The following is a 25,948-nucleotide window of genomic DNA, read 5'->3' as shown; positions in this document are numbered from 1 at the left end:
TAAGTTAGTCAAAGTTATACTGTATATTAGTAGTAATAACTCTATTCATAATTATACAGTATTATACTGTATTATATTTAGTCACCATATTTGTTAGTAATTTGTTAAAGTTAATTAATTTTGTAATTAAAAAAAACCCTAAATAATATTAAAAAATATTAATGTAAATTATATATACAGTAACTACAAAAATATGTTGAATTTAAATAGCATAGAATCTAAATTCATAATAAATTGGCTATTATTTGTTGTTTCATTACAACAAATCTATTGTTTTAATAAAGAATATAAATTAGGATACAATGATGGATATAATGATGCGATTGGAAATCTAAAAAATAAATTTGATAATCAAGTGGGTAATGGACACCACTTAAAACTGTATCAAAGCGATTATGAGTTACCATATAAAGGACCCAATTTTGGTAAACAATTTAAAACAATAATTTCAAATAGTTTACATACATTAACACTTAATTTTTAACTAATATATATATATTAGATGACTATGAAACTGAACAACCAACAGGTATTTAAATTGTAACAAATAATTTTTATAAATTAATTCAATAAATAAAAAAAATACTAATAATTTTATTTTGTATTTAAAAAAACTAATTTTTAGACAAGCCTAATGTTGAAAATTATGGTAATTATTTATAAATTTTATTAAATAATTAACAAAACAACGAAAATTGTTTAAAATAAAAAACATTTGTGAATTGCATTTACTTAGCAAAGATGTTTGGTGTCGACGAAAAAGAGTTTACCGAACGTATGTCAAAGTTGGACGCAGTTTGTCGGGAAAAAATACGACCACATTTGGGCCCATGTATTGAAAGGGCGACCAATACTTATAAACTCAATACACAACTTGAAAAGCTCGGAGAAAACGAGTGCAAAGCTCTTTGGGATCTAATGTGTACTTTTAAAAACAAAATTTAAAGCTTTAATTTAAAAACAAACAAAAATTAATTAACAATTATTGTGACCATTAGGTTGTTTCTCTGAAATTGTCACAACTGAATGCAAAGATGTAGATCAGAAACTGATGAAAACGGGTTTCAATGCCATCCAGAATGTCATCGAACAGAAAGATTGCAAAAAAGTCAAAAGAGGAACCGTTAACTGCAAATCATTAACTACAGACACAATGGCCATCAAGTTTTATAATGTCTAATATAATTAAATGTTAATTAATTAATTAATCAACTATTTTATTCAATAAATTAATGCTTAAATAAAATTAAGTATAAAAATGTCACTTATAGTATTATATTTTGATAATTAAAATACATTTAATTTATTAAAAATTAAGTAAAAAATGCTGTGAAATGCTGCCACTTATGTAATATTTTTTTTAAACAGATATTTAAATGCTTTTATACAATATTTTAAATTCTTATAAAAACCGGTAATAATAATAAAAAATACTTAAAATAAACTGTTTGTGTCTCAAGTTTATGATTTAATACTTAAAAGTGTTTCATCGATATGTGATAACTCATCACAAGAACTTTGTGACATTGATTGTGACAGCGATAGGGATTCAAAGTTTTCAATAGTCGACACTCGCGACGAATTTAATTTAATTAAATCCATTTGTTTATCGATTTTTGTTTTAATTGTTTGCAACCGATTCATAGTCAGCTTTGTTCTGCTTTTCGATTTATTCACAAATTTCTCGATCCTCTTAATCAACAATTTATACTCTTTGATGTCATGTGTGGCCATTTCATTCAAGTTCAACACCGAAAGTATTCTTAAGTAGTATTTATTTGATAGAAGATCATTGAGATCATTGGCACCAAAACGAGTGATAATCCTGGAGTAATACAATTGAAATTTTTTTAATAATAATTGTTATAACAATCAAATTATACTGATATTACTGATTTGCAATAGATTTGGCCAAATTTTTGTGTCCCTCATATGATAATAATTGTAACAAAAAATTGATCAAATTATCCAAATTGACATAATTAAGAGCCTCATTATAGACCGTTTCAATTGTCTTAACGAAACACTCTTCAAACGCATTCTCGCCTTTCAAGTTGGCCTTCATTTGGACGCCCGAATAAATTGGCAAAAATACGCCTAAAAACTGTCGCAACTCCTCACCCGAGTCCGGGTCGTACCACATGATCAACAACCGCGACAACAATTGTGGCGAATACATGCGTCCTATAATGAAAACATAAAAAAATCTAAAATCGGATTACTTTTCATCAATAATTACCCAAAAGAAACAGTTTGGCGATTCCCTGTCCAGTGATTAGTCGAATAGAGTCCAATTCGGAGACCAAATTTCTTTCAAGTAAATCGGTAAACAAATTAATAAACTTATCTTCATCTTGTTCTTCATCATCGGAGTTCTGGTCCTCGGAATCGCTGCACAAAACATTGGTTTCATTGTGCACTATAACTGTGCGATCATTATCATTATCATCTTCTTCTTCATCGTCACTGTTGTCAACTGAGTTGCTATTATTATGTATACTATTATTCTCTTTATTGTCATCTTTACAGACAGTAGTGTTATTTCGGCTTTTATTTAAATTTTTTGATTTCGATTTCTCCTCAAAACAACTCAAACCATAAAAACATAAAATATCGAAAATACACTTCAATGCCGTTTCTTGTGGTAATTCGGAATCCAAATTGAAAACTTGTACAATGAGTCCGAAATATTTTTTGGCCAAATCTTGCGATAAGAGACACGACAAACCCAAACACTTAACCGCAAGATTCCTAACAATAATCTCTTGATTGGGAATACTAGGCATAACCTAAGTATAAGAATTAAAATGAAAAATATTTTTAAAAATAAAATATATAAATAAATAAAATAAATAAATTACAAGTCGTTCAATAAGTGTATATACGACAGCATTAACCGATTTAAAGCCACCAAATTCAAGACAAGAAGCAAATATCTGTAAACATCTTTGGAGAGCTATCGGGTCGTCCTAAATGTGTAAATTAAAATAGTTATAAATATTTTATAACTAAAAAAATAATACTAAAACTAACAAATAACTAACCGTTAAATTTTGTTTTTCATTGTTTTGCTGTGTCTGTTGTAATGGTGGCGGTTGTGCTGAACTCAGGTTAAGTCGTTTGTTAAACACTTCCTCTTTCTTGGCTTTCAATTCGTCGATATTTGCCTGAATGACAGCTATCATCTCTGCCTTTTTATCACTCAAAAAATTATCGTTTTGTTCGGTATCTTCAATATTATCTTTGAGTTTTTCTATTTGATAACCAAGTTTTGCGTATTCAACTTCGTATTGTCTTAGTTTTTCTACTATCGTTTCGGGATTAATCTCAACGGGAACTGGTGTTTCATCGATTTCCATTGAACTAGAATTTATGACATCAATAATCTCTAGTGTCGTCTCCAAAAAGATATTGGTGTCAGTGTTTTGAGCAAATATTTTCATCACATGCGGTACATAGTTGTGAATGCGCTTAAAGAGATCTTCATCGCTCAGAATATCGTTTACACACTTACGTAATATTTGTCTAAATATTTAATTAAAAATTATTATTATTATTGTTAAATGAATTTTATACAAACAAACCTTTGAGCCTCATCTCCAATCTCAATGAGTTCACCCATTGATAACAATTGATTTAATATGAACTCAAACTCTAATAACTGATGCAATTCGTATCGCTGAACAAGAATCTGCTTAACAAATATAGAGAGATATCTACAATAATGAGGTAAATCAGGTATTATGAGATCTAATGCATCGACAGTCTCTTCGTTAGACTCTATAGGTTGTGAATCAGTCTCTTCATTGTCAGTCATTAATCTTTCATTATTAATGGTTAGAGTAACTGATATTTCGTTATCTTTACAATATTTGGCAATAATATGCCAGAGAAATGAATTTTCCACTGTTAAGTCCTCTTTGGTTAACAAATTAAAGTCTGCAAGAAATCTGTTACGGAAATCATCTATGAATTTATGAAATCCAGTTTTTCCGGTACTTTCATCGACATCTTTGTTGATAAAATCAAAATATAAATAAAACATTCGTTCGATAAGCTGTGGATCCGTTTGAATGTCGAGTGCATAGAGTAGTGCAGTAAAGTCGCCGTTATATGTCTTCACCCAATTGGGCAACAGTTTGATTTCGATTACTTTCTTGACGGCCGCGTGTCGTTCATTCAGACCATTCTTTAAAATCTCAAGCCTTTTATCGATACCAATGTTTCTGATATCAAATTTTTCAGCAATCAATATGAATGCTATATAAAAGAATGGGTTAAATATATTTATATCGCATTTTAAAAATCATAAATACCTGTCTTTCTAATGATATCTTTGACATCACGCGTAGCGTTAATAAAATCATCGATTGAGTTGAGAGTCGGATGTAATGCGAGAAGACATGACTGTCGGACTCTGAAGTCTGGATCGCCCTTCAAATGAAACTTGAGTGCATCGCTAGCCATGTCTTTATATTTGTCTACTTCTTGAAACCGATGCAAAGCTAGTGCGGCCGCACTTCTGATAGACTTATCTTTGTCTCGCAGTCTCTCTAACAAAGCCTGAAGTAGATTATGGAAACATTAATTGCAATAAAAAAATTACCAAAAAATGAATTATACTTTTTTAAGCTTTTCGTAGACCTCCATATCCATGTCCTCTAATTCGGTAAAAAGTTTGCGAATAAGTAGACAACAATTGTAACGAATATGTGTTGACTTATTATTCAAAAATCTAATCAAATGTTCTTTGATGACGAAATCGGCAAATGTTGGCTCTTCGGTAACAATAGTCGTGTTAGCCATCGATCGGTCCTTATTTCGGGTAAACGACTCACTGCCGAACGTTTCCATACCCAACTCGTCCTGTGATTCGTCGCCGTCTTGCGGCTCCCGATTCTCAGCATCCGAATTATTATTTGCCGATAGATCGGCCATCTCGTCGTCAATGATGGTCGTATCGCCATCAGTGTTGACCACTTCTTTCGGGGCCGAAAACGATCTTAAAAAGTTGGCGACAAACTCAATGGTATGCTTAGTGTACGGACTCTTCGGGTCGCAGTTCAACGTAAACAATATATCTCTGCGGAGTTCGGCCTTAAAATCTGAAAACCATTCGTCAGATGACTCCTAGAAGAAGACATAAACAAAACAATTGAACAATCGGTTGACAATAAATTGTTGACCAAAAAAAAGAAAACACAAAATACGGACACATTTGCGGTACAAATCCATTATCTGTTGCAAACATTTCTGCATTTTATGCAAATGCTGTGAATTATCAAAAATGGTTCGCATTTTGTTCGCATCCATCACTTCTTCAGTTGTTGTCATCAATTCTTTCGTATCAATCAAATGATAACAAAAGTTATGTAATTATTATTATTATAATAATTATAAAACATTTGATTTAATTCATTCAATCAATGAGTCAATCAATTACTATACAGTGTTTGAAAATTTCTAATACAATACTGTATTCTATTTTACAGTTTATAACACAAACTAGTATTGCATTTATTATGTGTTGTTTTATTTGCCGCCAAAACTAATGTCAATGTATTTCAATTGTACGCTAATTTAGAATACAGTATTCAATGCATTAAATACAAGTAGAATATGTTTTACAATAATAGTCATCAATAGTGACATCTATTTGTATTTAATGAAAATAAAATAAAATATAAAACTTTTTTATAACATTTAAAACATTATAGTACTATTTCAATAAGTGTTTAATAATTGTTTAAATAATTAATTGCTAAATTTGAATAAACAATTTGAACATTAAATTCAAATTAAAAAAAATATGAAAAAAACATTAAACAAATAATTTGTTATACACTAAAAATTTTATTTAAATGTAAATTAATTAATAAAAATTAGTAGATAACAAAAAAAAGGAAATATAATTAAAATTTTACATTTATTTTTTTCAAATAAAACTAGTTATCAAAGAAATTCATTTTCCAAATAATTAATCAACAATTAATTAATAATTATGATATATATATATACATATAATTTATTTTATATTATTTATTTTTTATGATGAATATATTTATAAAAATGTAATATATATCTTATATTATATTTTTGACTTTGAAATGTAATAATATATAAAAAAAACAACAAACTAGAAATAGAAACAAAATTAATAATTATATTATAAAATCTATAATAATTATTGTAATAATATTAGTAGTAAAATTGATGTAACAATAGTTATATATTTTTTTCTTTTTTAATCTTATAATAATAGAAATAATTGCAAATAAAATTAATAATAATAATAATGTGATACATATTATGTGTATGTGTTTTGTCAAACAAGATCACTGTCATCCTGTGGGTCGCAATAGTCCGACTCGTAATCGGGTGGCTGTGATGTATATCGCGAACCACTATTACCGCCGCGTGTAGTATAGTCACCAGTGATAACCGTTTCACCGGTAAAGTCCAATAAACTTTATAAATATTAACAACACATTATAATTAATAACAATTTGTTTGTTTGCTTTTTAAAATTGAAAGATATATATAGAGAGAGAGAGATAAGTTTAATCACTTTGTTATAACTATTGCATAATCGTTATTAAAAAATATTTCAAAAGTTTTAGTTTTGATATCAGCTTTTTTTGGTTTAGTCTAATACAGTAATTGACTAGACATTCAGCAAATTTATAAATTTTTAGTTTATATTATTATTTATTATAGTTTATACTTATTATTATTATTATTAAATTTAGTAAATGTTTGACAATATTTTTTTTTAAAGAAAGTAACTTTGATTTTCAATATCTGAAAATTACTTTTGATTCGTTTGCTGAACACTTTCTTCGGCGACCAACAGTTCATACTCTTCGGCCGCAAACCGATCCCAATCAGACATTGTTAGTCCGTCCTCATCGCGACTCGAGGCAAACGGATCTCTCTGTTCGTGGTCTAAGTATTTCTCTAAATTGAAGAAAGTATCGAAAAAGATTGGCGTCAGACGACACCTCTTCAGATCGGATAATGAGATTTGTCCGCAATGTTTAGGTCGGACCAGATCTAACATCTGTTGATAATAATTGGTTAATCGGTTAAATTAAGATAATAATAATAATAATAAATGTTTAAATATCCGATGACGGGATCATTAATACCTGACACAAACAATCGTTGAACGGAAGCGCTTCGATACCAATGGCTTCCATTCGTTTGGTTTGTTCACTATAGAAGTACTCCAATTCATACATCGATAGATATCCGTCTCCATCCAAATCCATACATCGGAACCAATACTCTATAGACCTCGGATGGCGTTTGTCTTCTTCGGACAACAAAAACCAGACGAACTCAGAATATGATAGCAAACCGTCTTTTCGAGTATCGCCTCGAGTGACGGCACCCGAGAATATGCGGTCAATCATTCGCGACGATATCGCTACAAGAAGTTAACAATTTTTGAAATTAGTCAAACCTTTGATAGAAAATAATCAAATTATATGTCAAACCGGAATCATTGTGTCGACTGAGATCTGTTTTACTGATGAACAGATCGTGGTCTTTGTCCAGTTCCCAAAACTTGCAATAAATCACATAAAAGTGTTCGTAAGAAAAATAATCCGTTATCTGATTGATATCGTCTTCCTCTTCCAACAATGACAAGACTTGTATGAAGTTTGACTTTTTGAGCTCCGGTAGTGTTATCCTTCCCGTCCACGACTTATTAACACAATAGTAGATTCGGGCTATAACTGTATGTACGTATCGCGAATGAAACTCTTCAGCTTCCTTGAGAAATGCCAGACCGGGATGTGTGTCGATCACGTCCTGAAGCATTGGCACAAAATCTTCGGGCAATAAGTAGTTACGCTGACCGCCGGTCATAATCTTAAAAAATCGTGACGTATTATCATAACACGTTGAGATCAGTCTATGAAAAATATATAATATATCGGTATATCAATAGTTAAATTGTTAAACAAATTTAGAGAAAAATTAATAATATTATCTAAAAAATTAAATAACTTTTTCCAATAGTCGACGAATGCTTCGCAAGTAATTAATTCCTTCTTTCCGTTTCCATTATTATTATTATTATTATTGATATTTTTATTACCGTTAGTATTGGCCGCTTTATTAACGGCCCGAAACACTGGTTCTTTCCAATAGAGGGGTAGACCTACTAATTTGAGTATTGCCGCCAATTCTTTACGGCCCACTATTCTGGTGGGAAATCGATCAAAAACTGAAGTTATTTTACGTATCTGTGTTTCCACTTCGTGTGATGAATAGGGTCGACCCACCGGATAGTAAAACTTAGGCAACTGTCCCGCAGGTGTGGACGTCAATGAGTTACTTCGGGAAAATCGTCGCCCAATTATATCATTCTGTATAATAAAATTTAAATTCAATTTATTAATAAAATATAAAAACATTTTTTTTTAATTTGTAGTTTATTTTCAATTGTTATTTTAGCAAATTACTACTGTATATAACAGTTTAATAAAAAAATGAATACTAATTATAATTAGCATATAAATTACAAATCTTTATATTATAAAAATTAATTTTTTAAAACTACCTTAATTGATAAATGATAATGTGTTTTTATATTTAAAATTTACTTACTGAATTTTATAAACTAAATATTAAGTTAATTTTAAAATGTAATCATTTTGTTGACAATATATTAATTTTAATTAGCTTAGAATATAGAGAAAGATTAATACTCGTAAAAAGATTTGGAAAAGATATATATAATATTTTGTAGTATATAATGTGTATATGTTATAGTACTTTATAATTTAAGTAATACATATATCATATATTTTATGTTGTCTAATAAAAATAATATAAAAAGTTATATTTATAATGAGAATTTTGAATTTTGTTTGAAACTGTGTATCAAATTACTATACTATGTTCTGTACATAGAAAACATATATAAAGTGTATATCAAAATAGTATTCATATTATTTATATATATATCAAAACAGATCTTTTTACTGATTATAAAACATTTCCCTTCAAATGTTTCTCTCTCTCTCTCTCTCTCTCTCTCTCTCTCTCTCTCTCTCTCTCTCTCTCAGTATTTTTGAAAATAAAGTTTTATATATTTTTTGAAGCCATTGACAGACAGTACATTGGATCCGATTAACGGAAAAGAAAGCTACAGTTATATTAAATTTAAACTCTCAGCAAATGAATGATAGGATCCTCTCTTTTTTTTGTCAAAATTAGTAATACAGAAAAAAGTAGAGCTAATAATAAATACAACTGTATTACAAATTTATTTTTTGTTGCCATTCAAAGCAAACTTTGAGTGATATTTGCAGAGATGGATAATATTGGCTTTTTTTAGTGAAACGGGAGCTTAGATATTATTTTTTAAAAATAAAAGTCTGTCTACTAAAAAGTAAAAATTTTATTAATAAAAAACTTATTATCAAATGTTAAAGAGTTAAAGAGAGAGAGAGAGAGAGAGAGAGAGAGAGAGAGAGAGAGAGAGAGAGAGAGAGAGAGAGAGAGAGAGAGACGACTTCAAGTACTCAAATAAAAGTGACAACATTTCCCTCAAATAAATGGTGTGAAAAATCATATATACATTTACTGTATATATTTGGCATATGAAAGCATATTTATTTGGCTGATTTTAATATTTATATATAACATGTGATGTATAGTTTTTTATATGTAAAAAGCTATATCAATAAGTAATGAGAGGATAATTTTGTACGCTTACTATTAATATAACTTTATAAACAAATTTGTAATCAATATTGTCTAGAATAATGTGCATATTAAGTAAAATAATAAATTTTCTTGATATTATACACTAGTGTAGAGTATACCAATTATTTTGAAGTCAAATCATAAACAATAATATTGGCAATTGTTTTGAAAATATTAACAAATTGACAGATTATTTATAATAATATATTATTTTAATATATATATTTTTAAAATTCTTAAATCTATTTTTTTAACTTTTTTGTCTTATTAGACAACAAAAGACTATTATTAACTGTTGGACTACAATAACATTTGACTTTATAAAAAAAGTTAATTATATCATATATATACATATACTAGAGAGGTAGTATAGCTAAAGAGTTAATTATTGTATTATATCATTACAATATAACGTATATATTCAATAATACAGTATATGTGGGTTAAAGATATGGTATTATGTTTTGGCACAAAATGTTTACTTTTCGAGAACAATGAATTCAAAACCATTAAACCGTTAAACGTATAGTTCTTTGGGGGATAACTTGTCTGATAAATCATAACAACGAAAAATGTTTGGCATAAAACTTTTTTTTTATACAATATATATTTTTTTTGCATTATAAGACTATATACAGATACGGTATAAACTAATTTTTCAATAGTTTTGCTTAATTCTGAGAAAATTGCAAAATTTAATACATACTGTATATTCAAAAAATAATAAGTCAAGTCATACTGTCTTTTATTTTGTAGGACTTCCTCATTGCTATTATTAGGTATCAGTCATAGTGCATATGTATGTATGGTTTTAAAAATGATGAAAATTTATATAACTTCAAGTAATTAAATTAAATTAAATGTGATGACGAAGACGATGATGTCTACTAATTAATGAAATAATTACAATATATTCTTAATAAGCAAAAAATTAATTGCTTTAAAATCATAAATATCGCTAAATATCTTTTTAAAAATTTTTTTAAAGCATATATATGTTGATTAAACGTTTGCATATAAGTAATTAAAAAATGATTAAAAAGCAAGAGTAAAACAAAAGTCAAACAAAAACTAAATCATAAAAACAAAAAACAAACTTTATTTGTGTGTAATTAGCTAAAGAAAAATAAGTGAAGGATTATGGGGTAATCCAGTCAAGGAATATGGAGTTTGACTTATATTTTTACAAAATAATAATCGTTAAAAACATAGATAAATGTATTCATACACACAAAACAAAACTGTATATAAAATTTTTTTTCAAGTATCACTCAATTTCTAAGATTTTCATCCATCATTTTAGTGCCAAATTTCAATGTCATATGTAATTAAACTAATTAAACACAACGTTTTTCAGATATGATACACATTTTGTTTATAAAAATTTAAATACATAGCATATACAGTACAGTATAGTCTATTAAGTATTAAATAAAATCTAATTTTGCATACATAGAGAAAACAGACATTAGTATGTTTTATGGTGTATATTACACACTGATGTGTACAACACATAAGAATTTATCTGTTAATAAACTTAGCATTATTTTCATTATTCTGTTGATTATTCTGTGATAAACTTTAGTAAAAAAAATTGTCGTAAAATCTTTTATTGATATACTGTTAGCTATGTTATTATAATTATTTTTTTTTGCATATACATGCAAATAGTATTCATATATTTCATGATATATATATATATATAAAGTATATATAATGTATTTTGTAATGCACGCAAAAACTGCAAAATCAATAGATTTTTTTCTACTTGCAAACAAAATAATATACATTAATTTAAATTAATTATATAGATATATATATGACTATTTATATTACGGTTCATTAGAATTGTAAATTTGAGTAATATTTTGAGTAATATTTTTTGTGTTGAAAATTTCCACGAATTATATAACACAAATAAATCTATTTTTATCTATATTTATTAATAATTTTTAAAAAATCTAATATTTTAAAACTCTACAAAAAATATATAATATATAATTGATTAAAAAAAAGTTTTAAACTTTAATCTTATAGCTTATTAGTGTTGTAAACTTGAACCTACATTTTTAAAAAATTAATTTATAATCCGGATTATTAATAATTTTTTACATCCTATTTAATCCTATTATATATATATACATTATATATATATAATTATTTATTTACGTCTATAAAGATACTCTTTAGTCAAAATTAAAAAATAAATTTTAGTAAAAAACAATTATTCTTAGAAATAACGAGTCAATTAATACTAAAATAAAATACAGTAAAATCGATAAACTAATTAAATTTTTAATGAGATGTTTAATTAAAAAACTTATTAAAAATTTAAGATAGTTATAAATTTAAAAAAAATTGCATACCTGCTTATTAGTAATATTATTATTATTTGTATTATTATTATTATTATTATTATCATTGAGTTTCATCCATTGTCCCACTTTATTGTAAGTTATCTTTTCACGTGTTTTGTCCGACACCTTAACTTTGGTCACAGATGTCTTTTCCGGACACTTTTCAAACAATAACACTCTCTCGGCTACCGATCCTTTACTAAGTACAGGCTTAACAGGTATTTGTCCGAATACTAGCTTTCCGTTTACACATTTAGGTTCTGGAGCTTTGGGTTCCGGTTTTGGCAACGGTTTGGACAACGTTATGATTCTAGGTTTGGGTTTATCGATGACCGGTTTAGATTTAAGACCGTTCCCATTTAGGCCGACCGACAACTTATCATTTATAGTATTATTATTATCCATAACTAATTGTCCATCTTTGGCACCACTGATCCGCGAGTTTTTCTGTAATATAGCCTTTTCGTCGTCAGTCAACTGCTGAACAAATATATCCTCTAAAGTGGGTTCGGGTGCCGACAGTGGTCGCGCTTTGACACCATTTTTACCATTACGTGAGTCAGTTGTGTTCAATAGTTTGCCTGTAGTCGGTGTCTTCTTAGCACTGGTTGACACACTTTTGACCGGTGAGGGCGACATTTGAACATTGGATGCGACGACTGATGCTTGCGATACAGTTTGCGGTTCATATGATGATAAAGAATAAGATGCGGTGATCTGTCCTGAGTTTGACTTACTTTTAGAGTCAACAACACTTGGCGTTCGCGCAGAAGTCGGTTCTCTTTCTGGCACCGATACGAACGATACATTTGTTGGCGATTGCGCTGACAATAAGCCATCTATTTTGGTGACAACACCACCAACAGGTGTATTATTACTATCTCTCATATATGGTCTCACGTGTATTGTTTGATGTCGTTGTTGCTGACGGTCAGCACCGGTAGTCAGCAACTCATTGTCTTCTAATTCACTAAACAATTGACTATTAATAGGACTTGTTGTTATCGATGATGATTGCGATGATGAGGAAGAGGAGGACGGCTCATACCTACGAGACTCTATCAACGTTTTATATCTGAAAATAATTTTTAAATTATTAATTTAAATAATAGATAAATTATATTTTGGATTTTTAAAATATTTAAGATATATTTAAAATCATAAATTATATATTTTTTTCAAAAACTTTCATTCATTACAATTAGTCAATAACTATATAATAGATAAATATTTTGATGTAAGTGCGTGTGTGTGTGTGTGTGTGTGTGTGTGTGTGTGTGTGTGTGTGTGTGTGTGTGTGTGTGTGTGTGTGTGTGTGTGTGTGTGTGTGTGTGTGTGTGTGTGTGTGTGTGTGTGTGTGTGTGTGTGTGTGTGTGTGTGTGTGTGTGTCTATGTCTGTGTATAATATTTATGTGTATGTGATGTCAAAATTTAGTTAAATTATAAAACCATATGAGTAAACAACATTAATATGATTATGTACATGTCAAATTTTGTTATTTCGCTTAAATGATTAATTATAAGTTATATATAATTATATCAAATAGAAATTGTTATTTGATTTTAAACACCAAAATTGCTAAAATATTTAAAATTTGTTTTATAAGTGAAATTAAAAGGTGGTGACTGATCCGCAGACCTTTCGCAGACCCCATTTATCTCGAGAACCGATGGTCTGACGACAAAATGATCAAAAGTAATCTTGTAGATATTAGTAAAACTAAGTTGCACATCATGGTCCCGATCGGATCGGATCACCCGTTCCCGATATATAGCCGAAAAACAGGTTATTTTTAACAAATTTTCTCTGCAGACCCCTATTATTTCGAGAACCGATAACAGGACAACAAAATTGTCAACACATGATTTGTAGATATTAGTAAAACTAAGTTGCACATCATGGTCCCGACCGGATCAGTTGTCACGTTCTCGAGATATACCCGAAAAACGGGTTATTTTTAACAAATTATGTCCGCAGACCCCTATTATTTCGGGAACCAATGACTATACAAAAAAATGACTAATAGTAAAAATGTAGAAAATAATTATATAAAGTTGCTCGTATTAGTTTCGGTCAGATAGCTATAGCCGTTTCCGAGATATATCCGATTAAGTTTTTAATATATTTAAAATATATATTTATATAAGCTATGTCCGCAGACCCCTATTATTTCAGGAACCAATGACTGGACAAAAAAATGACCAATAGATAACTTGTACATATTAACAATATAAAGTTGCACATGTTGACTTTGGTCTGATCCGACTACCCGTTCCCGAGTTATACCCGAAAAACGGGTTTTTTAAACAAATTAAGACCGCAGACCCCTATTATTTCGGGAACCGGTCATTTTACAACGAAATGGCAAACAGTAAACATGTAAAAAATAAAAATTTAAAGTTGCACGTATTAGTTCCGGTCGGATCTGTCTACACGTTTCCGAGATATACCCGAAAAATGTTTTAAAAAACCCCGGTTTTTCGGGTATATTTCGGGAACGGGATTACCGATACGGCCGGGACAAAGATGTGCAAGTTTATATTTTAAAAATCTACAAGTCTACTGTTGGTTATTTTGTTGTCCATTCATCGATTGCCGAAATAATAGGGGTCTGCGGACTTAATTTGTTTAAAAAAACCCGTTTTTCGGGTATAACTCGAGAACGGGTAGTCGGATCCAACCAAAGTCAACATGTGCAACTTTATATTGTTAATATGTACAAGTTATCTATTGGTCATTTTTTTGTCCAGTCATTGGTTCCTGAAATAATAGGGGTCTGCGGACATAGCTTATATAAATATATATTTTAAATATATTAAAAACTTAATCGGATATATCTCGGAAACGGCTATAGCTATCTGACCGAAACTAATACGAGCAACTTTATATAATTATTTTCTACATTTTTACTATTAGTCATTTTTTTGTATAGTCATTGGTTCCCGAAATAATAGGGGTCTGCGGACATAATTTGTTAAAAATAACCAGTTTTTCGGGTATATCTGGGGAACGGGTTAACCGATCCGACCGGGACTATGATGTGCAACTTAGTTTTACTAATATCTACAAAATATATGTTGGCCATTTTGTTGTCCAATTATCGGTTACCGAAATAATAGGGGTCTGCAGAGAAAATTTGTTAAAAATAACCTGTTTTTCGGCTATATATCGGGAACGGGTGATCCGATCCGATCGGGACCATGATGTGCAACTTAGTTTTACTAATATCTACAAGATTACTTTTGATCATTTTGTCGTCAGACCATCGGTTCTCGAGATAAATGGGGTCTGCGAAAGGTCTGCGGATCAGTCACCACCAAATTAAAATTAAAGCGTATAAATGAGATATTTGTGTGTTTTAATTTGTAATCAAGCAAACCATTAATTTTAGTATTTTTGTTGATGTTTTCTAATAAAAATAATAAATGGTGTAAAATATTGAACTTAATTTACATTTGTTATATAGATATATATATATATATATATGAAAAAGTTATGTTTATAAGATTTGATGTCAAAATAAAAAAATGTATTTGATGATTTTTTAAAAAAGTAGATATCTATCAAACGTAATGTACTGTATCTCTATATACTGTATATGACCTCAATATTTATTAAAAAATAAATAAATAAATAAAACTAAATTATTAGATAATTTCTTCACTATTCATAACTGACATATTTTTGACGTTTTATTCTTCAAAAATATTATTTTTGTTTGTTTGTATTTGCAATTAAACTAATATATATTTTTAAGTTTTGACTAAAAAATTAAAATCCCAGAAAAACGCATTTAAAATTACAGTAGATTTATCAAAATATAAATAATATATATAATTAAAATTACTGTATAAATTTTAAAAGTTAAAAACAAATAAAAAAAATAATTTTTCTAAAGCAATAATTCATATATAAAATAAATAGTATTTAAAAATATTTTGAAAGAGAATCGGTATCCTCTCATAACTATAAGTGAAAATGTTATGTATATATCATAAGTCCTACAATACCTCGACAGTGAATTAGACTTAGGACTGATGCCAAAAATTACTTTCTCTGCCGATGATGACTGCGATGTTGGCGATGAAGACGATGACGACAACGACTCTGACAACTGTAACGACTCTACAGATGGCGGACCTGTTAAGTGTTGGCGTTGTGTGGATCGGTTGGTGGACGGCGATGGAGACAATGATCGGCTCCGGTCGGTGTCAAACTTGGAGAGTCGCGATCGCACCAAACTCGATGACAATCCATCGTTTGGTAATGTAGTCGACCCGTCAACTGTGACATCGTTGCGATAATTGTTTAGCACATCTATCTGGGAATGGGATCTAATGATAATCTTTTTGCCGGTCTTCGAGTCCAGAGTGGCGGCCGATGACTGTCTCGCTTCTTGACGTCTTCGGTCTTCAATCACAAAATTTCTGTAAAATCATAACAAATATTTTAGTCATAATTAATAAAAAAAAAAATTATATTAATTAAAACATTAATTATTATTATTTTTAATTTTAAAATTACATTTCAGAGATTTGTGTCACAAATAATTTATTTAAAGTTTTCAATAATAACTCTAAACATTGATTGACGAAAACATTTTTTAAAAATACATTTCAGAATATTCTGAACGCTAGACTTAACACAAACAATAATATATGAATTGGAAAAACAAGTTTTTTTCGTAAACCTACAAAATTCCTCATAAATTCCTAAAACAATATATAGGCGTTTAATAAATATTATAATTATTAAATAAATTATTAAAAACTAAATTATATCAAATTTTAAAACTGCTGTTTTCAATGATGGTTTATTATTATTATTAATAATAATAATAATATAATGTATATAACGGAATGATAAGTTAAGTGTATATATACAGCATATATTGAATATATCACTAATATAATGTTAATATTGTACTCTACAAGCAATTTATTTTTATTACACACAAATTTTTAGCATATAATTCCGTTGTAGAGTATATTATACTGTATATTATATTTTAGTGGCACTGGTATGTCGTTGGTGCCAACAAAACAGTGTCGCAATCATTTGCACACACATACAGTATATCTATACACACCAATTGGTACCACTAACAAACCGAAGCGTTTTTTTCAGTCAATAGACACGGTGTACGGTATTATATACAGTATTATAATTACGTATATACCGTACTATTAATAAAACTATATGTTTGTTGTAATTAATTTTGATCCACACGTTTGAATACATGGGTTTGCATCGAATCAGTCCATAAACTCATACAATAGAGTATCGGTTAAACAAATATACTGTATATTTATAAACATTTTAATATATATTTCTAAATGGCGATGTCGTCAAAAAATAAAAAATAAATTTTAACAAATCAGCAATATCATTGTGTAATGTATAAGTTAGTGAAAATTTAAATGCAATGTCACACAATGTAATAATAATAATAATATTAAGCATTTGTTATTTAAATTTTATTTAAATTGTTAAATTATTTTATTTTTCATTCATAGAATTTTATTATGTGTAGGTGTCGGCTCAACTAAAATTAGAAAATACTATAAATTATACAATTGTATATTAACTATTATAAAACAATTATGATATAATATGGTAGATATATTTGTTATAAAATTAAATAATTAAATATTAGATAAATTAGCCTATAATGTTTGAGCTAGATTAAATAGTATTTTCTAACTAATTTAGATAATATTTAATTAAATATGTTAAATATATATAATAATAATAATTACAATATTTTATTATATAGTATATATAACTTAATATATTTTCACTTTTCTAATAATCCAAACTTATTCAGTCTAAAATAATTTTAATTCAAATTAATTAATTTAAATCATTAATAATAAAATTATTCGATTAAAATATTATAATCTTTAATTATTTAATCTAAATATTTTTTACTAATTAAACGATAAAATTTAATTTTACATTTAATTTTTATTTATTTATATAAAAATAGCTATAATAATATAGTATATTATATAATAAATCATAGTAATATCATAGATTGATTTATTGAATTTTCCATTTACATTCATTGATTAATTAAGTTTAGATTAAATCATTTTGAATAAAAATATTTTTAGTAAAAATATAAGAAAAAAAGTTTTATATTACAGTAAAACCAGTTATTAAAATAATTGTCTTATCTAATCAAAAACAATTATTGATACTCATTTTTATTGAATATTTTAATAATAATTATAGTTTAATAAAATACTTAAAAGTATTTAATAAATTTAATAAACAATAAAATTGTTCCAATTTATAACATAAAATTTTTATTTATTAATAATAATGAGTAAACTGTTTTTTTAAACATTATATGTTAGTAATATTATATTAATATTTAGTTTGTCTAAATTATTACAAATTAAACCAAATTATACTCACAATAATTGTTTTATTTTTAAATTATAATTTAAGATTAATCTACAATACGTGTAACTAAATAAACAGTATGTAACAATTTTAATAATTTATTTTAAAAATATAATTGTTATCAAAATATTGCTCACTTTAATATTTGGATATCAATTTCAAAACTGTTTATGTATTTAATAATAATAATGTCAAAATATATATCTAATAAATTAGAAATTATGATAAATTGTAATATTTTGTAAAAATATTTTTCATAGATTAAAATTTTTCAATATTAACACTTTGTTTATAAATAAATTGAATTTTTACTTCATCAAAATTAATTAATGATTTTAAGTATAATATTGTAAATTATTTTAACAAAACGATCAAAAAATTTACAAATAAAAGTTAACAATATTTTTTTTTGTTAAAATTTTTACTATTGATTTGTATTCTTGTTTAATATTTTAATTTAATATTTATTATTTACAAAAAAATACAACCATAAACTACAATATATATATATTATTTAATATATTTTTGTTATTTGCTTTAAAACAATGTAATGCTTTTATTGTTTGAAAATAAATATTTTATTAAATTAAAACTTAAAAACTAATTTAATATGCATTAAACAAACTTATAGTAAATGTTTATATTGAAAGTAACATAAATTAAATTGATTGTTCAAATAAAATAAGCAAAACAAACATTGAAATTATTATTCATTAAACACGAATATAAAGATTAAGATAAATTAAGATAAAAATTGTTAAATATTATGACTATTATGACATATATTCAAATAATTCAAATGATAATTAAACTCAAAAAGACAATTAATAAAACAAATATAAATAAAACTTTTTTTTAATAGTTTTTGACACCAATTTCCATTCAAAGTAAAAAAAACTTGTTTTTCTTTTTTCATTTCAAATTAAAAAAAGAATAATATTTTTTTTTGTATTAAATAAAATAATTTTATTATTAAATACCTGAGCAATGTTTCCAAATCTGCCGGTTCCTCTTCGACAGCCAGGAGCTCAATGGCGGCCTGGATTTTGTCGCGGAAACTCTCCGATTTGGCCACAATTGGTGTCAATGTGTGCGCCGACTGTGTCGGCGACGACGGCAGCACTGGTATGTTGACGACAGGCGGTAAAGTCAGTGGCGAACACAATCCGTAATGAACTGATCCGCAGTCATTACCATTGAGATTGCCGACCAGTTTCGGGTCAATAATACATGGACAGTGCTCTAAAGCGTGAACGGAACGGACGGCTCTCAGATCTACGCAAACCGATCGGTGATAAACTGTTCTCCGAGTGACTACTTTACGTGACGGCAGTACCTGTGATGTTGTCGGCCCACTCGCACACATAACATGAATGACAGTTAAGGATTAACTGGAAATTAACTTTATCTTCTAACCCGACAACGCCTTTACGGTATATATATATATATATACGATATATTAAGACCAGAAAATACTTCCGTATCAATAGTTTACATAAAAATATTATTTGTAGTCAAATGTGATTATTATTGTTATTAATATAATATTTTTTGTGATTTTTTGAAAATTAACATAATATATATTGTTATATACTATCGTTTAAATTTGAACAAATTTATTAATAATAAATATTTAATTAAATGCACTGTTAATGTTTTAATTGATGAACTAAACACTAGAAAAATAATAAAAATTACTTTCATATAAACTTAAATATATTTAATATGTAATAAATTCATACAACTTATGTTTTACTAAATTAGCGGTAATTAACTTATATATATATTAATACATATTATTTTATAATATTAGTTTATAAACTATAGTTGTAAATTTTATGTGGAAATTTACAACACTTTAGAAACTATAGTTTATTAATGCTATACTATACTATTTATACACAAATATTCAAACTTAAACTTTAAAACTTACATTAAAAGTTTCTAGATGATGTATATATATATACTTGATGTTAAACCTATAAAAAATATAGATATTGATGTATAAGTTTGTTTTAAAATAGAAAATATACGATACAGTCAAAAGCAATTTCATTTAAAGTAAATAAAAATTTCATATAAATATTCACTACTCAAAGATTATATAAAATACAAGTGATGTATGTTTGCGATAGGAGTATCACCTTTTGATAGGAGGAGAGCCCCGATTAGGAACTTTACCGCCAACACAATAATGGCATCAATTTGACGGTCATTTTTTTAAACTATGTCTGATTTAAAATATATTTAGAGAAACGGAAAACCGGTTTTCATAAACAAATTAAGATCTATTGATAGCTATATATTTTTTATATATTATATTATATACAAATATATTTTTAGAGCAATGTATTTAATAAGTCATTTATCATATCATAATTTGGATTATCGCTTGAATAATATTTCTTTTATATAATATATTATATACATATATAGATATTTACTTATTATACACGATAATAGAAACTAAATGATATTCTACATAAAATATATTTAATAATTTAATATATTGATTGTAAACTTATAGTATATATTTGCCAAATAGAAAAAACATAACATACAAATACTTTCATTTATTTAATTGACGATCAATTTATTTTTAAATTGATATAAAATGCAAAAAATAAATAAACTGTTTTATCAAAATTCTAATAAAATATGGATTGTTTAATGGTATATAAAATAAATATTTTATTATAATAAAATATCTTATATAATGGATAATATTATATAATAACACATCAGATATAAATCGGCATCGTGTCTTTAAAGTAATTATTTTTTATTTATTTTATACAGTATATATAATTTATATTTATTATAATATATATATATATATATTAAATAACCAAAAAATATCTACTAAAAAATTAATGATAATAAACTATATATCTAACAATAGAAAAAAGTTTTTTAAAAAGTAATTTTAAGAAATTTTTTAAATAATGCTATAATGATATCCATAATAGTTGAATAGTTAGCTATATTTCCATAAATGGTTTGCACACTTATAATGATATACACATGTAATACAATGTTTTTACAGATTTAAAGGGCTGTCAGTTTTTAAATTTTATAATAAAATAATAATAATAATAACTAACACACACACACACTGTTTAAGTTGTTTTGAAAATATTTCAATGAGATATTTCAGTTTATTTTAGACATCAGAGACACACCAAAAACCATAAGCCTATCCTATCCTTTGCTTACAAAAAACGTATTGAATTTTTATTTTGCAAAATATTTTTTCTTCAAATAACTATAGAAAATATATTTCATGGTTTCTATAAATATATTACATAATCTGCTTTATGTAAATATGAATGCCTTCCATACATTAGTTCTCATCCTTGACCTGACATATCTATCAATTCATAATTATGCAAATATACGGCAAATACTAATAATAATTGATTTTATTTTTTTGAAAATATCAAACTCCCAATACATTGGTTTTTTGTGGATTTTTAATTACCATTTTTCTTAAACTCTTAAACAGCCTATGATTTATTGGCACTTTTCACAGACATTAGAAAAGACAAAAAAATATTTGTATATTTATATGTTATCCTAACATAAAAATAGGAGTTAAGTGATGATTATGACTATTATTATTGGCTTAATTGAAATATCATTAAACATTTTATGACACACACACATACACATTACATACAGCTTAATGTAATATTTATTTGGATTTAACTAAAATGTCATAAAAATGGGTTGACTGTAGTCTAAAATGTATTAATCTTAATATTAACAATACTGTATATGTGTGAATAGTATTTGAGATTTTTATCTTTATTTTTATAAGATATATAAAACAATTTATGAATTACACTAAAACTACTAAAAGCAAGTTTTTAAAAAAAGTAATTAACAAAAAATATAAGCAATAAAAATGATTTTTCTGAAATAAAAATAATTTTATATAAAGTTATAATTTATGACAATTCAGTTCAATGTTTGTGACCTGTTATTTAAAAAATCTTTATATCGTAATAATAAAAAACAATAACAATATTTATCTAATAAATTAATTGTCAAACAACACAATACTATATTAGATGGCAATAATTGATTGTTGTTATAGCAGTGAAACTAAAAAAGATTGTTATTATAATATTAATAAAAAACTTGATCTAAATATCATAAATGGTATGTATGTTGATTTGGTTGGTATGTTTGAAATATGTAACAATTTTTTTTAATATATGATACCATACATGAGCTTAAGTCATAACAATTATAAGCAATGATAAACAAAATAAAAGTTGCAATAAATGTATAGGAAATTTGTGATATTCTATATATTTGTTTTGTTCGACACTTTTTTGTTCAAAGATTAATATATCAAATAAATTATTGTTTATATGATATATTGATAATACAGTATATTATACGTGTGTATCATATAAACACCTTATTGCGAGAAAAGGATACATATATTATATAAATTATTTTCTATAAAAATAAATAAAAATTTTCGTTTTGTTTTAATTGTAATCACAATATTTGTTATCTTATAAAAATATTTTAACATTAGTTGCATTAAGCTATGCCAAACAATCGTATGATACAAATCATTAATATTAATACAAAATAAACTATGTTAAACTAGATTATTTTTAAAGTGCCCCCATAATTAAAAATCTAAATATAAAATCCCATAAAGCAATTTATTATATATTATTTTTGTGATAGATTACTGTAAAAAAGCATAATACAAATATAAATATTATGAAAGTAATTTATATACGCTTTACCTACCGTTTAAATGGCATTAAATAACAGTCGAAAAAATCACTGATTGAGTCACACCAGAGGATTACATTACAAAATGTAAAGAATGTGATTATTATTAGTGGAAAAAATTTATATACTTTTACTGTTAATATGTTTTGTAGACACAGTTTTATACAAATATAGAGTAAATATAAATAGTATATATTTATATAATGTAAATATATATATATATAATATATTTTATATATATATATTTATATTATAAATACGTGATTGTAGTCGGATTAACAAATATTAGAAAAAATAGTTTTCAATATTACATAAAAATGTTTTTTATCATAAGCTATGAAGAAATAATTTCATTTATGCGCTCATATGTGACACAAACAGTTACCACTTGTTATTATTATTATTATTATTATTATTTGTTTAACACATATGTAATAACTTTTTTTCATTCAATGATTTCAATAGATAAAAGTCAAATGTAATAAAAAACAAACATTTTTTGATTCAATATGATGTGTAGACACAATAGTTGTAGTGATAACAAAAGTAGTGTTGCTTTATTTTGACAAATATCATGACAATCAACAGTTTTCATTGAGTGTTTGAGGACAGGGAGATAGAGTGAGGCAAAAACATTTGAGTGTACGAGACTTAGAGAACCGGGAGTTCACATCAATTGATGAATAGAAGAAACAGAGAGAAAGGTTGTGCTCTTTCACTCCAGTCGTCGTGTTTTTGTGAGATGAGAAATAAGTGTTGCTATTAATAGAAGTGACAGTAATTTTTCATACTATTTCTTCATACCATTCCCTCAACAAAATAAAACCATACATACTGTACATACATATACTGTAGTCAATGGTGTTGTATTAGTTGATTTGATGCCAAATATTTAGACTATGAAACTCCAGCAAAAAAAGAGAAAAAGTGAGACAAACTTCTTTCTCTTTCACTATATCTAACTTTCCTCTTGACTACTATTCCCCCAATAATATACTGTAATATAGTTTGTTATAACTTGTCGGTGGCAAAGGAAAGTTGTGTACAACAAAAACAACAACAACAGTAACAGTCACTCACATTAGTCGTTTGGATAACTTTTGATGCAATTGTGAGGTAAGACTCGCTCAAACAGTCACCCACTCCTCTCAGCTCACTCTTGAAGGCACTGTTCGCATGTGTCGTTCCCCTAACTTTATATATCATAACTTTTATGATATAATACATTACAGAATTGAGTTTAATATATTACAATTGGTTTATCATTTATAATCTGTTATACTATATATATATATACTATACTTAAATATTCATAATATTATGTTATACTATATAATCTACATAATAATATTTATTCAAATAAAAAAATTTTAATATCTTTATTATTAATATTTATTAAATGTTTGTTTATTTAATTAAATACTGATAATTATTATTTTTTAATTTGATATATCATTACATGTAAGTTAAAGTTAAGTAAATTATGTAACTAATACTTTATGTAATTATATTTTCAAATTATACAGTAAATAAAAAAATACAAACATTGATGCGTTTATAATTATTACTATTAATAATGAATTTTATATTTTAATTTATTTTATTGAAGTAATATATTAAATATTTTTTTATAGTGTGACAGCAAAATATTAATTTTATTTAAACAAATTATATATGATTTTTCATTTTAAGAAATTACTTAATTTAATATTATATTTAAAGCTTTACTTAATTAAATTATCAGACTATTAAATAAATTACATTTTTAATTTTTTGTTACAATAAAAAATTTTATAACATACAAAAATTTAATGTTTACTAAAAATAGATGTTAACTTTTGTAAATTTAATTTAATGTTTATAATATATTATTTCATTAAATAATGTTTTTATTTTCAAAAAAGGAAATACTTGAGTTAAATATTTAAATTTCAAATATTATGTGTAAAAAATTCAACAAACATTAAGCAATAGTTATAATTTACTGTATAAATAATGATATAAACTGTTTATATATGAATATATAAATACTGTATGTAATCAAAACATAAAAAGACCGCTTTTTACTATTATTTATCAAAAAAAAAAGATTTGATATAATAATCAACTAAAATATAAACTATTATTAGATATTTTTGTTGAAATTAATAAAATTGTCATATGTTGAATGTATTAAAAGTTTAATTTTTGATTAATTTTTGATTAATTATTTAACATAATATTGAAAATATTTATTTAATGATATATGATATAGTACTTTATATCAATTAAGTAACAACTTGATATTTTTGATCAAATTTATCAATTTTTTAATAATTTATTTTATCATTTCCTAATAAATTATATATATATATATATATATATATATATATATAATAGAAATCACTATTACTAGGTATTTATACCAAAATTATCCCCCTAGACATTGCCCTTCTAATATAATTTATAATAATTATGTGCCAAAAAAATTTCACTAATTAATAATACTTAAATTAATCGATTAAATATTATATCTATTTTATATTAACTAAGAATTTTATTTTAATTGAATTAAAATAAATTAATTTTTTCTCTATCAAAGAAACCTAATTTAATAAATGGCATTTAAATTGTGAAATCGCATTACATGTTTGGCAAAACAAATCATTTATATGTCTAATTCAGTTATTTATGTAATAGTGGATTCTCTCTCTCT

General features: G+C 25.9%; 3 protein-coding genes across 4 annotated transcripts; 1 reads left to right on the top strand and 2 right to left on the bottom strand.

The window, feature by feature from the left end:
- Positions 1-142: 142 nt before the first annotated feature.
- LOC128956291 (uncharacterized) lies at positions 143-1,336 on the top strand. Its single transcript, XM_054301987.1, has 5 exons — positions 143-425; positions 503-529; positions 626-649; positions 737-922; positions 999-1,336. The coding sequence occupies exons 1-5, from the start codon at positions 194-196 to the stop codon at positions 1,178-1,180; spliced, it is 651 nt and encodes a 216-aa protein (XP_054157962.1). The 5' UTR covers positions 143-193; the 3' UTR covers positions 1,181-1,336.
- On the bottom strand, positions 1,333-5,375 carry LOC128956289 (condensin complex subunit 3-like). The gene is made up of 9 exons (XM_054301985.1): positions 5,215-5,375; positions 4,624-5,130; positions 4,317-4,563; positions 3,585-4,260; positions 3,045-3,525; positions 2,862-2,969; positions 2,240-2,789; positions 1,893-2,184; positions 1,333-1,825 (listed from the first exon to the last, which is right to left on the bottom strand). The coding sequence occupies exons 1-9, from the start codon at positions 5,332-5,334 to the stop codon at positions 1,462-1,464; spliced, it is 3,345 nt and encodes a 1,114-aa protein (XP_054157960.1). The 5' UTR covers positions 5,335-5,375; the 3' UTR covers positions 1,333-1,461.
- A 937-nt stretch (positions 5,376-6,312) lies between these two features.
- LOC128956227 (serine/threonine-protein phosphatase 2A regulatory subunit B'' subunit beta-like) lies at positions 6,313-20,111 on the bottom strand. 2 transcript variants are annotated; one of them, XM_054301914.1, is made up of 8 exons: positions 19,473-20,111; positions 16,092-16,508; positions 12,090-13,155; positions 8,017-8,378; positions 7,500-7,921; positions 7,149-7,429; positions 6,813-7,060; positions 6,313-6,467 (listed from the first exon to the last, which is right to left on the bottom strand). In XM_054301914.1, exons 1-8 carry the CDS (start codon positions 19,856-19,858, stop codon positions 6,326-6,328), a joined length of 3,324 nt encoding a protein of 1,107 aa, XP_054157889.1. In that variant the 5' UTR covers positions 19,859-20,111; the 3' UTR covers positions 6,313-6,325. The 2 variants fall into 2 exon arrangements, with proteins under 2 accessions (XP_054157889.1, XP_054157890.1); XM_054301915.1 differs by lacking the exon at positions 19,473-20,111 and adding an exon at positions 16,606-16,660.
- Positions 20,112-25,948: the final 5,837 nt, after the last annotated feature.

The sequence above is a fragment of the Oppia nitens genome, unplaced genomic scaffold (genome assembly GCF_028296485.1).
Source record: "Oppia nitens isolate AA-2021 unplaced genomic scaffold, nextdenovo-longstitch-racon4-pilon3 scaffold2_pilon_pilon_pilon, whole genome shotgun sequence".
NCBI lineage: Eukaryota > Metazoa > Arthropoda > Arachnida > Sarcoptiformes > Oppiidae > Oppia > Oppia nitens.
This window is presented reverse-complemented; position numbering and strand designations above follow the sequence as displayed.